We start from the raw sequence: 16,757 nt of genomic DNA, 5'->3' as shown, positions 1-16,757 counted from the left end.
TACATACCGTTGCACCAACTTTTGTTGCCCGACTCCTGTAGGAAGAGTTCGCTGACCAACAAAGAAAGCCGACAGAGGCTTCATTTGTTATGGTAAGATTAGTTAGTTTTAGATTTGTGGTTATTATGTTGTTTTCTGGGCAGTGCTGCTCTTGAGTTGAAGGTAGACTGGATGCTATTAAGTATCAATTTGTATTACTAGTGGTTACAGGTCAGCACTAGCTAGTTAACACTGGTACATGTCTGTGCAAAACAATACATACTGATTATTAAACAACTGAGTTAGAGCAAAAAAGGTGGAGTACCATAGTGAAAGATCTAGCACAATGTCATGGAGGCTGTAGGGTGGTGGCTGAAATAAACTAAATCCAGTCTTGGCTTAAAAGAAATAATGAACCCTGCCTTGAAAGATTATGAACCACATAATGGGTTTTAATTGGCTTTTAGTGCAATGGTGCATGACCACTACTGATAAATGAGTATGAAGCACCTGCAGTGCCAGCCCATAGTCATCAATTTTTATGTTGAGAAGGTATACAGTCATCCATTTGAAGAAAATATCAATAGTTGCATAATCAGTTATGGGTATCATAAAAAAGGAAAAAATCACTTCGTTCTCATTCTTACAGCTTACATTTTTCAGTAATTAATTACATAATAGGGATTTTTTTTTTTTTTTGTATTCAAGGTCAGTGTCAACTCTTTACTGTTCATCGGGCCATTCAGATGTTTGATATTATCTTCAAACCTTCCAGTTAGTTAAATGGCATTAAAACCAGAGACACAGACTTATGTCTGTGCCAAGCACTGCTAAAATGGGGTCAGACACATCTTATTATTCACATTTTATTTTAACAAGCTTCCCAGTGCTTCTGAGTTATATTAAAGCCCTGATTTTTCTGCTTTTGTCGAAAAGAGAGCAGAAGGTGTGAGGAAAGTTGAGCATAATTACATTTGGTGCCTATATACCCTACTTCATGAGGTGTCCTTGGAGTTGTTAAGAGCTGACATGAGACCCTAAAACATTTTGCTCAACGATGCTGTCAGTATCTCCTCTTCCTAATGGCTTTAAAAGGAATGGGCTGTCAAAGCTTGGCTCAAACTGATGTCAGTACACCTGATATTTCTGTGCCCTCTACAAAAGAGAATTGGGCCATTTTAAGGCAGCCAGCCTTGAAATTAGGCTGTGCGAGGAATGGTGTTGATTTCACTAAATCTAAATAGATGGCAGTCTATTCTCTCACCTTTACTTTAGTCATTGATTTCCCACTTTGTCTCACTTTAGCTTCCTTCTCTTACTCTAGTTTTTGCAGCACGTTCTGTGTAATAACTGAACACAAGGGCAGAAAGTCCATTATAAAACAGGCTGGCAGTTCCTTTTGTGTTTGCTGACAGCATCAGCAGACAAACGCTGCTTCAACAGCTTCTTTTCAGCACCAAACTGACACTATGTTTTTGCCCAAGTTGTCTGATGGAGAAATGCGAGTCCATAATATCTCTGTGCTACAGAAGCTGCGTTCAAGCTCTTTTTTTCTCAGGATGTTTTTATTCTATTGTTAAAATCCTGAAAACGGTAGATTGGAATCAACTTGTAACCTAGGCAGCTCTCCTTTTCACCGCTATTGTACTGTCATTTTGTCCTGAAAAATCATTTTCTTTTTTGGGAAATTTCAATAATGGCTTTTTCTTTTACTCTGATTCATAAACATTTTCTCTCACCCAGCATTTCACCCCATACAATGTAAGGAGATTAGATTAAATAGAGAGAAAATTTCCATTTACCTTACTGTGGACAGTTTCAGGCAGAGACAGCTAATTTTTCTTAATTATCTATTCAGCTCTATTGTATTGTTCACTGATTCTCAAAGTGATGCAAGAATGTTTTTTTTTTTTTTTTAATGCTGACTCGGGTGCTTGTGTAGGTCAGTAGGTTTAGCAGACAACCCATATGCTGCAGTTTATAGATGAACTTTGTAGAGTGTAGTGCAGAGAATTGAGAGAATGATGTTTGCCCTGTTCCGCATACTATTATCATCATCTTTTTTTATGTCATAGAGGTTCTTTTTAATTAATGGGATGCCATAAAATCCTATGAGCAGGTCTCACCTGCATGTAATTGAGCCAGTAGTTGCTATTGCTAAGAACTGGGCCAATACAGGTAATGCTCAACTACTGTCTGCGTGCATTGTGTTATATTTTTGAAGCATGTCATACTGGAAGAAAAGAATCTGAGAAAAATACTGTAAAGAGCCTTAGAACCGGTGTCTCATACATTAACATAATGCTAATGCTGGGATGTTACATTCATGGTTTACGTGCTTATTAGCATGCAGAACAGAGCCACGTTGATTGAAATGTAATCAAGTGTGCAGGCAATTGATCATAAACGATGTTACTAGATTCTTTAAACTTTGACTTGATCAAATGTTTTAAACATTCAGTATTTGTTGCATATATGATGCCAGTCTTTTATACAGACCGTAACTGTGCAACAGGAAAGTCAGCAGAGGAAAGTGTCTTTTCTTTCTTTTGGTCTAACTAATAAACAACAGCCCTAGAATTGTTGCAAGACTGAGAAATGGATATCACAATGAAGCAGACTCTCTGTTGTCATTTTTAAGCTTTTTAACTACAGAGGAGTATTTCTGCTTGCAAAATACCAAATTTACTTGAAAGTAAACAAAAATTTGCAGGCATTTTTAGAGTACTCCTTCATGTTTTTCAGTATAACTGAGTGCTACTGCTTCCTGTTAATTAACACTTTAACACGCTCGACACCAGGTACTGAATAAGAAAAATGTCATTGAAAGCTGAAACCTTTTGTCTGTAGCTCCAGTGTGGGTTACAAAGTCTAATTTCAGGCGTGAGCTGGAACTCAATTCAGGCAGTTGAATGCAGCTTAAGAAGGTCGACGATCTACAACACACTTCAGTAAAAATTAGTTCGCAGCTAGTGCTCTGTCCTGTCGCTGGGATAATACTAATCAGTTCACTTATATGCTGTGTGGGTATGGTAGGACGGGCAATGGCACTTGAATCCACACATCTACTTGACTCTGGATGATTTGCAAGTGGGAGTGTTTGCCCCTACATATTCATCCATATGTGTGTGTTCACTTCACACTTGAGCGAGTAGCATCTGCCTGCTGCATCACTTGACTGGCACTCTGCTTGTGTTTTATTCCTTCCAGAGTGCCGGTGGCAGGTTGCAAAGTGGATTTATCTGATCTGCACCATGTGTGAGAGTATAATGATATGTACACCTGCCAAAATATCTATTTACACGCCCAGCACCCATATGCGTTTTCATACAGTCGTGTGTGTGTGCGCGCGTGTGTTATTTGGTCTCATATCGGTGGGTGCGTGTGCATTTTCAACTCCCTCGACTTCCCCCGTCACAACCAATGCCGACTCTTATTCTTCTTGATTTAGCGGGATTAGATCAAAACTTGCTGACGAAGGGAAAAAAGCAGGCAGCCTGACGTCTTAGGAGACAAAGCATGAGCAGACTTTATTAGCAGCGGGTGCGTATGCAATAGATGTGTTTATGTGTGTGCGTGTGTGAGAGAGAGAGAGAAAGACTAGTTTAGGATTTATTGTATCAATGACAATACTGTTTTTCCCCCAAACAAAAGCTATGTGATGGTAAAGACTTGTTTTGGGGGTTACAGTTAGAAGAAACAGCATTTGCTTTTGTTTTTTGGTTGGGGGTTGGGGGTGGGCAGTTTTGGGAATAAACCTACAGAGGTTTTCATCTTCTCTGTGCTCTGTACACAGTGTAAAAAGCCTATCATGTGACTCAGGTATGCAAACGCTCTCTGTCATTTCTTTTTAGTGTGCAACTGTCAGAAAAAGCATCCCATTCATAGTGCCCTGCTCTGAGTGCTACAAGCATAGACCGCCTGAAAAGGGGGACAGCTTCATATCTTCAAAGTTGAACTGCCTGCAATCGATTGCAGGTAGCTGGTATAGTTATCTGATTGCAAAAGAAAGTTTGGTTATACGAACATCTGTAGAGCGTCTCCTTTTTATGCCTTGTTTATAAGCTGTTTATGACTCCTTGGGAGATTTTATGGTCTAAATTGCTACATTCAAGTCATCACATCACTTTTCCAGAAACCCAAAATAGTGTCAGTCAGTACCTGAGTTGTCACAATGGGAGTTCACTAACCAACTGGTGACATCATGGTGGCTACATCCATCTTTTGTGTACAGTCTGTTGAGCATTTTTCTTTGCTTTTGCATTTAATCACACCATTATTATCCATCTTGTACAGACAAGTGTATTGGGTCTGTTTGTGGTGGGATATATTAGGGGGACCAACACAATATTAGGCAGGTGGTCATAATGTTGTGCCTGATCGCTGTATTGGAATAAAATGAATGATGTAAATAAAAGTACTGATAAGTTACTTTTATTATAATGTATTATTATCAAACTTATTTGTTATTTAAATATTAAATAATTTGTGTGTATATGTCTGTCTTATATTCTTGTAAGATGCCTCTCACTTTCCAACTTTTATACTCACTCTCTCAGGCCCTGATGTCCCCTGGATAAATCCTTTTCAGTTTTCTTCACCGTCCGGCTCATCCAGCCTCTTCCTCACTCCCACTTGTTTTTTCTTGTCTTTCCTTCCCTGACTGCCCGACCCTTGTGACTAACATGTCACTTTCTTCTTTCACCTTGCTGCCCCATCTTTCTCTCTTGCACACTTCCCAAGCGTCTCTAATTCTCTCTCTTCCCGCTGTAGCTCTTTATCTGAGAATTTTATTATCTATGACAGGAGTGTTGAATTTTTCCTCTTCCTTCTTTCATCTCTGATTTATCCCTCCATCCCTACATTATTCTGTCTCTCTCGCTCACTCTCTCTCTGCATTGGTGTTTATGACGCCCTAAGGCTCCCTTATCTAGTGCACCCTGCCTTGGCTGATAACTGGGTCCTGTCAGCTGCTTCTAGCATGGCTGTATACACATGGTGTTTGGGTGCAGATGAGTGCTTGTGTGTAAAGATTGTGCTGCACGGTATGCACGTGTGTGTGTGTGTGTGTGTGTGTGTGTGTGTGTGTGTGTGTGTGTGTGTGTGTGTGTGTGTGTGTGTGAGAAAAACTTGTCCACATGCAGACAGATTGGCTCCCCCTGGGTGTAATCAGAGGCAAATGTGGAAACAGATGATTACATGGATGTTTGACTGTTTGATTATGCTATACGTGTGTGTATGTGTGTGTGTAGGTGCACAGCTATCATTTGATTGAGCTGAGAATTGAGAACATGCTGATTTACCACAGTATTTACATTATCTGGCATTTTCTTTCTTTTTTTTCAATATTTCATCTACATTTCATACTGTGGTAAACGCACAGTATACAGTTATAAGGTATATACATACAAACCTACACCCTCATAGCACTGAGGTAACATGTGAAGCTGGCTTGTCTTCCTAAAATGGGAGCATTACACCGCTCGCAGCTGCCTCCAGGGTCCACGCATAAGAGGATCAAGCTGGTGTTGCACAATTTTGTCATCATGTCACAGTGATAAACTTAACCAAATTCCACTCCAAGACTTTTAAGGATGAAACTTTTTGATGTTTCGTTATGCAACACCATGGCAACATTTTTGTGACACTTAGGAAATTTTTCCCACCTCTTTATTTTTTCATGGCCCACCTCTGAAATTGTTTATAGTCAGTCACAGTTATAAATGTGTGAGCAGTTCACCGTATGAGTTTTCATTTGAGTTGTGTGCACAGATCACAGCTTAATCATGATAAACGGCTTTGACACAAGGGTCTCTTACAGCTGCCAGAGCAGATTTCACGTAAGAAACTAAAGAAAATGTATAACATATAACTTTGAGCCTTATGGTAATAGCCTGCATTTAGCAGTACACTGTGGACTAGCCATTGTACATTTGGACAAAATGCCAAACAATACAACCATCAGTCGGTTTTTCTTTCCTTTTTTTCTTTTTCTTGATGGTAAACACACGCACATGCACAGTGTGTAGTGTTTTTCGCAGTTTGAGCTGCTAACATTCCCATCTCGCTGCTGACCCTCTCCAACCCTTTGTCAGCCAGGACAGTGTAGATGACATCAGCTGTCAGCACTGACTGGGATGCCCTTGAACTTCTGTGTCATTCATACAGATACACAGACACAAAAATTAAATGTCACTGAAATCATAGACAAATGCATTTCTACAAACTGTGTACATGCATCCAATCAGGCACACATCCGTTTGCAAACTGAGATGAATCTTTGCCTCATGAAATGAGTTTTATCAAACACCTTTGTGTGGTTTTAATAAGACAAATTAAATTAAATATTGCAAACATATTTTTATGCTTGGCTGAGGTGGAAAAGTTGGTGTATGAATTAAAGGAAAATGCAGCAATGTTCAGTCGAATCAGATATAGCAATTAAACGTGTATCTTCTTTAAACTTGCACTGAAGCTTTCAATCTGTGCAAGAAATTAAAGATCATGGGAGGAAAAAACAAATGAGTCTGCAAAAATATAACACCAAGATTTTTTTAATTTGAACTATAAGACAAATCTACGGAGTCCCTCTGATGACATCCTCCAAAAAATAAATAAATTGTGGCGACAAAATGCTACTTCCTGCCCTCGAAATAGTATAACGTGCCCACGAAATGCTCATTTGTGGGCACGAATTGGGTATAACGTGGCAACGAATTACGCATTTGTGGCAACGAAATAGATGACGTGCGCACATCATATTGATACATTGGACAGCTGTGTAGAGACATAAGCATAAGAGTAGGCTAAACCTATACAACATGCGGAACTCTGTGCGATTAATGCAGTGCGTTTATTTACAGTGAAGTAAACAATACACAATAATAGGTCTAGGTCCCTCAGACCCAGATCCCTGACAATTTTAGGCTGGGAATGAGCTACAGATGCATTTTGAAAAGCCTGGCACTGAAAGGAACCATTATTATGGAGAGACATTTAAACAGGATATTGGGAGCCCAGTTGCTTTACAGACGTAAGTACGACCTGGACGCCGGGATAGATTTTATTGTCAACCAACTGCAAGGGCCTGGGAAGGATCACGGTTATCGGTCAAGTGTTTCGTGCCCACAAATTAGCATTTCGTGCGTACCTTATACCTATTTCATGCCCTCGAAGTAGTATTTTGTGGCCACAAATAAGTATTTAGTGCACACGTTATACCCATTTCGTGCCCACGAAGTAGTATTTTGTGGCCACAATTTATTTATTTTTTGGACCATGTCATCAGAGGGGCTCTGTACAAATCAACGTAGATTATCGAATGAAAAATATTTCAGTTTTTTCTACCTTGTGTTCATTGCAGCTCCATGAAGAATTAAACATTTGACTGCCTGACTTTTTAATTATTGTCATCTTGTCGCATCATCTTACAGCCTTCTTTTGCAACACTACACTGGGATCGAAACCTGACTATAGCTCAGCGTTCAGTACCGACACGCACTTACACATGCTGTTCACAGAACTGAACAGAAAGACAGACAATAAGCTTTGTGGCAGTTTCTGCAGTTACCACAAACCATTGAGTAGGATTGGCAGACTGCATCTCCTTACAAAGACACACAAACACATACAGTACAGAATGCAGTAATAGACCTATTGGCAAAGATTTCAGCTCTTCACAAGCAATACACTGTGTGTTATTGCTCATTGTGTGCTTTTTGTGCTCTAATAACACCCTACCAAAATGCTCCTTAGGAAATCAATACAGGCGTTTGGTACTGAATGAAGTAACTACAGTATATAACCCCATACACAGGAAAACATAACTAGTAATACACACACACAAGCATAAAAATTGCTAAAACATGTGTACAGAAATATAAGGTTGTGTTCTGCCATTACTTTGGACATCACAGTTTTAGAAAAAAGAAAGTATAGACCAGTGCATAATAAGTGTCAACAGTAACTTGCCAGAGTCACTCAGCTTTGATGAAAACGTTTTATTTGGAGGTATAAAAAAAGCTTCATCACAGGTAGATCTTCACAGGAGACGATAGACCCTCTGAGCTCCCCTGACATAAGAATCCCTTCAGTGCAGATGTATTTCCATTTTTTCAATTGCTTTGACAATGCCAGACAATTTTTCATTAGGATGCCTTTATTTTATTTTATTAATATAAAAAAACTGTACAGAGTCACAAACAGATATTACTATGGAAACGTTCTTAGTTAAATATCCTCTCGCAGTCATTTCAGTGCATGTGTGTGTGCGCATGTGTGTGTGTATATATCTTCATTCAAAGAGCTTGTTGACTTGATGCCAGCCAGGAGACAAGAGGACCCTGGGTAATTGGACTCCAGTGAAGCCCTGTATGGCACTGGAATAGTGTCTGGGATCGCTGCCATCCTCTATGTGTGCGGCTGTGTGTGTGGAGGCTCCCATGTGTGTGCATGCAATTTTACAGCTTTAACACTATAGTCCAGTGTAAGAGAGAAGTTAAGTACGAATAGTTGGACTAGTTGTTTAATTACATTTGCAGTAACTTGCTGGTCTTTCTTTTAAAAAAAATGTGTCTTTAATAACTGAATTCCCTTTGGGCATCCTGATGTGTGTGAAGGTCCAGACAATGCATATGCTTGACCTCTGAGTAGTGTACGTGTAAAGGAGCAGGAGTTGTGATCCCTGTGTGAGCACTTTACATCATGAATACATCTCCTCAATCTCAGCCTGAGGAAGAATCACCACAGTTATAAGAATCTGAATGATGCATTGTGGTTTAGTATTAAATTTGAAAAAATTCAACACTAAACTACAATGCACAGCATTTAGTTTAGAACAACTACACATACAACAACGCGCTGTGGTATTTTAGTTTACTGAACTAATGGCCCAACGTGTATTGCTATTTCACCCCTGAATATTTTTGTCACAAGCCTCACGTTCTCTGTATTAAACACTGTTGCTCCATAAAAAAGCAGTACATTCACATGTACTTGAGTGATATTGAGTTGCACCATACAGTTTATGGCGTTGATAGCGGTGCTGAAAGGGCAAATGTAACGGACATCTGGTTCATCTGAGTTTCAGAAAAATATACCAACCGTTCGGTCAGGTATTCATTGTGGTATCACCAGTGGAAATGTCCTTCAGTGTTTCCTAACAAAAGATATATTTAAAAAATACCATTTCAAGAACAGCTAAATCATTTTCTCTCTTGGCCAATATGCTATGGTTGAACAGCTGCCAAAGGAGAGGGATTAGAGGGAAAGAATAAAAGAAACAGGCTGCTGGGAAATGAGGAGCCGAGGAGCTGATTGTATTCTACCATACTGCTGTTTTCTCAGCTGGTGGATTACAATCCACCCCCCACTGCCCCACCCAACCCCACGTCACCTTATTTTCTGTCTCTTTCCTTTTGCTTGAATTGTATTCATATGAATTTCAGTTGTGTTACTACGGTAATGTACACCCTTTCTCACCTCCCTCATTGTGCACTTTCTCACATATATTATAATATATATAATGTAATAAATGGATGTAAGCTGTTAAACCAAAGTAAGTGGTAATTTTAAAATACAGTTTTTGAAAGTTTGACCTTGTTTGACCTTAAGGAAGAGGTCAGTGGTAAAGAGTAGTGTGATATTTAGAGTCTGCATGTTTCATTCCCTATATACCTTTATGGTGTCAATGCAAACAATGGAAGTAAGAAACATAGTTTGAAAATAGCTCAGTATACAGTTATTATTACTTTGACCTTCAGATCAAGAGATCATAGAAATCTTTATACAGTACTTTGCATATGTTGACAATTCAAAGCACACTTAAGAATTATAGTTTATGGGTTATGAGGCTTTTTTGATTGTATTCAACCATTAATCATTAAATTGACCCTGAAGATCTTTGTGGATGCAAGTCAAATCTTAATGGATGGTAAACATGACCCCCACCCTACACCCCCTATAAAGCGTGCATGCACACACAAATGATACCAAAAATGTAATCTCCCTGGTGGAGGTAATAACCAGAAGTGGACAAGTTCAACAACAGCAAAAACAATGGTGGAAAAAAAAAAGAAAAGAAAATGACTATTGAATATTTTGGTACTCAATTAAACAGGAGGGGAAAAAAACACAACGAATCCTAGTTAAATAGATCAGAGTTAAACATTGTTCATTGAAGACCATTTTGAAAACTTTAATCACATTCTTTGATCATCAAATCATAACATCGCATGACACTGTATGCACACAGTGTGAAATTAATTTGCAGAATATGGCCAATGTAAGCAGCGCCAGCACCACCGGCCTTCATTCATTTCAAGTTAACATCCGCACACCTGTGCTGAATATGGTTACATTCAGGTGGTGTTCTGGCGCAGAATACCTGAAAATTATGATTTCCTAGATCAAAATACTGCAGAATGGTGCCACTTCAGCTTTTATCTGCCCGATTAACAGATGAACAGGCTTATTGGCTCTTTATTCACATATTGGAAATGTGAATAAAAAGCCCATTGACGTTTTAGGATATCCTTTGGAAAGAGGTTTGCTCTTTATTGATAAATATTTTGGGATTGATAAGTGCCAGGCACCCCAGTTGTATTGCTCATGTGCATGAGTAATACAATTGCTGAACATATGATGGAACCCAGAACACGGTGGCTTTGTAAGGAAGTCGCCATATATTGTTACGTTGTGGTTATTATGGTGTTATTACCATCACTTTTCAGTGGTGAGGTCTATTCTTCTAAAAGAAACTGAATTTCAGTTACAAGAATTTAAATATTTCTCTTTTTTTTATATGAACTTCTTTTCGACATTATTTGACTTTTAAATATCTCCCTACCCCACCTCTATCCTTCTGTAAGTCCCCCAAGCCCCACTTAGACTGCTGCCCCTGTGAATCAGACCCCAGTAAGCAGTGGATGAATCAATGGATGGATGAATAATGTGATTCTCATTTGCAAAATGAAAGACTAAACACTTCCAACCCTTTCCAATACTGTATGAAACAGCCACATGCTGCATTCTCTGCTTTACTGTCTTTTAATTCAGTCACTGCATCAAGCTTCTTTATCTGTATGTTTTCACCCTCCTCTGATTTTAGTTAGCAGCTGCCAGCAAAGCTCCTGAAAGCCATGCTTTGCAACAGTATAAAATTACCCTTTGGATAAGTACTGTAGCCAGAGAGACTCCGATGTAAAACTAGCACAGCAAGATGAAATTCACTGGGGGTACAAATTGTATTACAGCCTCCATTAGCCTTCGGCCTCATCTGTCACAGAAGTAAGACCTAAGTTAGAGCAAGCAGACCATTCACAGGTCAAATATCCAATAGTAGGTCTGTTGGCACAGTAGCAGAGAGGTTCTAAGTCAATCAATGAGTTGAAACAGAGTCAAACAAGGATGGAAAACAAGTCACACTACAGTGAACAGCAAAAAAACATCTTTTCTCTTTTGGTTTGTGCTGTGTGTGCTCTTGCGTGTGCCTGTGCTTGTGCCTTGAAGGTCGTCTTGTAATTAAAATAGACTTTTTGGAACTAGTAGGAGTGTATGTATCAACAGACAGACATGCTGACGTTTGGATTTCACCACAGCAATCATTGTTCATGCACACATAAGTGCTTATTGTATAGCATAACCTGGCATTCTCAACACAATCTCAACACATCATCACCATTGACCATCTGTTGTTATTGCTGATGGTGCTTCTGTGGACAGTTCAGCCAGGTCATTACAGATTCAGCTTTTCATCCTATTTGTTTTGAATTATGCTTTGCCAAAAAAACAAAAAACATCCCAGTGCCCACTTGCATAATTTTGATTGAACCCAGCATCACCTGTAATGTACTATCTGATCAATAAACACACCTTTAAATTCAGCTTTCATCGAAGATTTGTTTTTGCGTTACTCCGGGGAATTAGATTGTGAACTCTGATAAGAGAATGTCTTTCCCGGACAAGCATAGACATGGTTCTGCAGTCATCATTGTAGTCACCCAGCTTTTGTCCATTTTAAAACTATCTTCGCCTTACACTTTTTATTGTATAACAAAAGCAAAGTGAAATGGTTTTGTGTGAGTTAATAATGAATGCATGAATCCAAGCTTAAGTTCAACCCCTGCGCTCTTGGGGAAGTTTTTTAGTGTAAATCTCATGTCTTGGCTGTCTGTCATTTTTTCTGCTTGTATAAAGTGAGTATTTTGTGTTTGTGTTGCAGGTTCCTCGGCGTGCCCCCAGGCAGAGGCAGTTGCCCACTCACTGGTCCATTGCCCTTTGACCTCATCTACACAGACTACCATGGCCTGCAGCAGATGAAGCAACACATGGGGCTCTCACTCAAGAAACACAAGTTAGTCGATCTGCATTGTTGTGTGTGTGTGTGTGCGTTGTGCCTTTGAGATTGAGTATCTTCGCTTTTCGTTGTTTTATATATGTGTTGCTTTATCTGTGTGTAGTGGAGTGTGTGCGTGCCTGTCTGTGAGTTTAATGGCTGTGTTTATAGATTAATCATTGCTGGTAATAAGGTATACATGTCTTACTGTAAGTCATTTGGCCTGTTAAAATCACACAGTTGCAGATACACAGGGATGCACACTAACACCCACATACACACTTAAAACACGCTTGCTGTCCCTGTAATCACGCATCCCCTTCCAGGTAGAACAGGCTCAAAGTGCACAAAATGTCAAACACATTAGAGTTTGTATGTTGCTGTGCAGTCGAATGCACAACATGCATACTCACAAGCCGGCACCAGCATCACCTGTCATGCTCCATTACCCTGCACATCAGCAATAATGAAAAGCACATGTAGTACAGTAGTAGAGGTGCATGTAAAATTGAAAGCTTGTCATTGGCATACGTGTACTAATTACCCCACAGAAACATAAAAATCTGTTCATCCGAGCACCGATTTCCAGTCAAAGCCTGTTTCAGCAGCTTATTATTACTGTTTGAATGCACTCAGAGACTCGCTGAGTGGTTAAGAGGTGATTAAACATGAAAAGAAGAAGAGAGAGGAAGAGGGGTTATTTTTGAGCTGTTAAAGAATTGTGCTAATGGCTTTTGGCATTGTTACAAACATTCAACAACTTGGAAAACTAGGCCATGACAGTTATGAGACCATGGCAACAAAACATAAAGAAATACCCAAAACAGGAATTTAAAGTACCACAGTGCATTTGAAAAAAAAAAAACAAAGGAAGAAGAAGAAGAAAAGAAACTTAGCTACACATTCCTGCAGAGCACAGCAATATGAAGCCACATTATCTTCAGAGGACTTTCATGTTGTTGCCTCAGAAACAAGCAAGACTGAAAGTCTAACTTTTGCCTTGTCCTCTCCAGCTCCTTAAAAACAGCTTGCAGTCACTACCCTCTGTCCCACTATCATTTTTTCTGGTCCACTAAACTGGCATTTGTCTGACCCCTGCATGTGATAACGGCAATTGACATTTTGCTTTCCTTGTTTTGGCTTCCAGCATAAAGAAGCAGCAAAGAAAGATAAAAGATGGAGAGGGCATGTGTGAGTAGGAGGCCAACTGAAAGTGAAACAGTAGGAGACGAGAGTAAGGACGAGATAAAACAGCGATGGTGCGCAGATGGAGCACGGAACGGAGAGAGAAAGATACCACAAAACGGAGGAGTAGAAGTTACCTGCAGTCAACCTGGCACCACATATAAAGGGCCGCTCCATGTATTTTTAAAATCCAATTATGGGTGAGAGAAATGGATTAGTGGTGGGCCGGGGAGCCATTTTCCCTGCACACAACCTTTTTTCGTCTCTCCCGCTCTCTCACCATTTGTCTCCCTTCTCGTGAGTTGTCTCGTACACACAAAACCCCGCATTTCCACCCGACAGACAGTCAGCACCTAATTGCTTGCTGAGGTCAGCAGTTCTTCACTTCGTCATTACTGTGTGGAGTCTTGATTTCTGCCTCCACTAACAGGATGTGGCTTTTAGTGTTTGTAGGAGACAGTCTTTTGTGTGCCCAGGAGGCTGCGGTGAAAGAATTATCCGAATGTTCCAGCAATACAGGCACAGAAGCAGGAACGTCTATCTTCACTTTCACGAAAGGATACACTTTAGTGATTTAAAATGTATGAAGAGGAGTGAACAGAGGATATTAAGTCCCACGTGGATCCATATTAACACACAGCTCCCAAGAATGCAATCACATTTGCATTCAGGTAAATGATATCTAGCATATGCCATTAATTAATACTGCTGTAAAGCCAGAGAGCTGAGCTTAGTGGATCAGTGCTTCATGCTTAATATTAACCCAGCAGTCCCCAGAGGTGCAGGATAGGTCAATAACACCTACCTCCCACCCCCTTTCCTAACTCCGTCCTGATCTCTCCGCCCCGCTCTCGCTCTCTCCCACTCTCTATCTCGTTCTATCTCTCTCACCTTGTCTGGTCTAGTTGAGTCTCTTGCACTGAAAGGAATCATTAATCAAGTGCTCTGTGCTTTGGGACCCTTCAACTCCCTTTAATTACTTTTGTTATATGTTCCCACCAACATCCACAGTCATTAATTATGCCCGAACAAGACGGTGCTGTCCAGTCTGGCGTGCTGTTTGGAGTCACGCGTACTCCTGTGTGCGAACTCGCGCACATTCGAGGGTATATCAGTGCACATGTGCCGTTAAAGATGGTGAAAGTTGATAAAGGTAATATCCAAACCATCTCATCTGATAATAGGACCAGCATCATTGATTTCCTCTGCATGATGAATTCACTGCTTTGACGGAGCAAGATCGGAGCAGATATCAAGGGCGAGGCCTGCAACAAAACACAAATAACAAAGTATTGTTGCTAAAACTGAAGGAAACCACCAGTATGTGTGCGTGTGCGTGTTATACAGTGCAGTTAGCATGTCGATGAGGAGGTATTGCTAAAATCCCTGCACTTTTTAGAGAGCCCTTTTGTTAATGCTAATACAGGCAGAAAGAGCAATTAGGTAGCACATAATCAGTAGGATTACTATCTTTGCTGAGGTGCAAGAAAATTTCTATCACTATTCATTTATACAAATCTCCTTAAAAGGCAGTGATGGGCAACTGTCAGTGCTGTAGTTTCAGTTATAATAGGGGTGGGCAGTATTTGTGCCGAATGCATACATACATAATACTGTAGATGAAGTCAACAGTTGTGATTTTTTGTCTGAAAAGTGTAGTAGATTAACCAAGTAAATGACTGTTCAAAGATTTCATCAAATTTCAGAATTGTTGTAATCAGAACAAGAAAAAAACATAGCAATTATATCTAAAATCAATAAGTTGTGTTTTAGACACGTCATTCTGTTTTATTAAGATTTTATCTCGACAGCTCAACAAACAAAGGAAACGACTGGGATGGAGAAAGTGGGCAGAGGCTTCTGGGTTGATTGCGGTAAATGGGTGGAATTAGTGAATAACTCTGCAGTTCACTGGTTTTAGAGAGATGCATTTAAGCAATATTTTGTAGTTTGTATTTCTCACTGTTGATTGTTGGTGTACTGAGGTTGGTCAGTGAGTGACCAACTGTGTGCTGGTCGCCAGCTGGGTAACAAATCTCTCCTTCTCTGTTTGAAAAATCTGTGGACGAGTGTAACTGAGCCCAATCTTAACCTAAGAAGTGCAACCGAACACAAGAAGGAGAATGATTATCGCAGGGTTACACAGGACACAGAAACGGTTTCTTAGGTACTTTGCAATGAGTAGTTCATCTTGGGTAACAGCTGACTTCTAACAACTAGTTGCATTCACAGAGCTGTGGAGAGCCCCCGTTGCAGTCTGATGCTTTTTCACTATTACACCTTGCATGAGCAGGAGGCATGTGGTGAGCAGCATGTGAGGTCTAAGCTTTAGCAGGGAAAATGGCACTGTGATTACACAAACAAAGCACAGATGTAGTCATCGTTTTATTTTAAAAAATTTAAAAAAAAAGACAGAGCATCTTGAGGTAGCTCATTACATCTGCGACACAGCAACATATTTTCGGAGCAACTCGGAGAATATGTTGTTTTCCTAATTACTATTGTTTCGCATTAGTCTGGTGATTTAATTCAGATTATTATGGGTTTGAGTATATCCATATTTCAAACATAAAAATGAGTCACTCAGTAGAACGTGTTGCTCTTGAATTAATGCTTGCACTATTCATTATTAAATGTTGGTGGTGTTGTCCACTGATGCCCAGTTTCTTATAATCCCACATCACATTTACATCACAAGACTGCAGGTGACAGTGAACCATGCTGCCATATTCGCCTCACCCCAGATGACTGGCGAGTCTCGCTGAGCAACCGTTTAACCCAGATTAGCCCGGTGCTCTGATCTCCCAATAGATATTCAGCTCAGCTACTCCTACGCTTATCCCCTCTTCTTCCACTTTTTCCCCTCCCTTTGGGACCTCTTATCTGGTGGCAGAAACATTTTCACCATTTCAGAGTGGTCGATATGTGATGCCGCAGGTTGGAGTGAGGGATGCAAGAAGACTGGGTAGAGACGAGTGAAAGTAACATTCGTTATTAATAATTCATTATCAGCTTTCGGATATACTTACAAATAGAAGCACAACAGTTTCTGCAAAATTTCATCCTCAGAACTTTGAATGAACAACGTGCCGCTGCTTGTCGTTTCTTGTTTATTTATTTGTTTTCTCGCTGATACGTTACTCTCCAGGTTACTTTGTCACTTTATTGGTTGGCTTCTTGGATGCTGCAGGAGCTGGCAGAAATATCTGAGAATTGTCAAACACGATTGGGGTGTCACCTTGTCTGTAAAAAGAATAAA

At 40.0% G+C, this 16,757-nt stretch overlaps 1 protein-coding gene across 1 annotated transcript in view; it reads left to right on the top strand.

Annotated features, from left to right (window-relative positions):
* Positions 1-16,757, top strand: part of LOC308396077 (alpha-1,6-mannosylglycoprotein 6-beta-N-acetylglucosaminyltransferase B-like) — a 126,925-nt gene that overhangs the window by 88,523 nt on the left and 21,645 nt on the right. Inside the window, exon 9 of the mRNA XM_080881138.1 lies at positions 12,200-12,331. Within this exon, the coding sequence (XP_080737264.1) occupies positions 12,200-12,331 (132 nt within the window). The remainder of the gene's footprint in view (positions 1-12,199; positions 12,332-16,757) is intronic.

This window comes from Rhamphochromis sp. 'chilingali' (genome assembly GCF_963969265.1).
Source record: "Rhamphochromis sp. 'chilingali' genome assembly, chromosome: 4".
Lineage (NCBI taxonomy): Eukaryota > Metazoa > Chordata > Actinopteri > Cichliformes > Cichlidae > Rhamphochromis > Rhamphochromis sp. 'chilingali'.
This window is presented reverse-complemented; position numbering and strand designations above follow the sequence as displayed.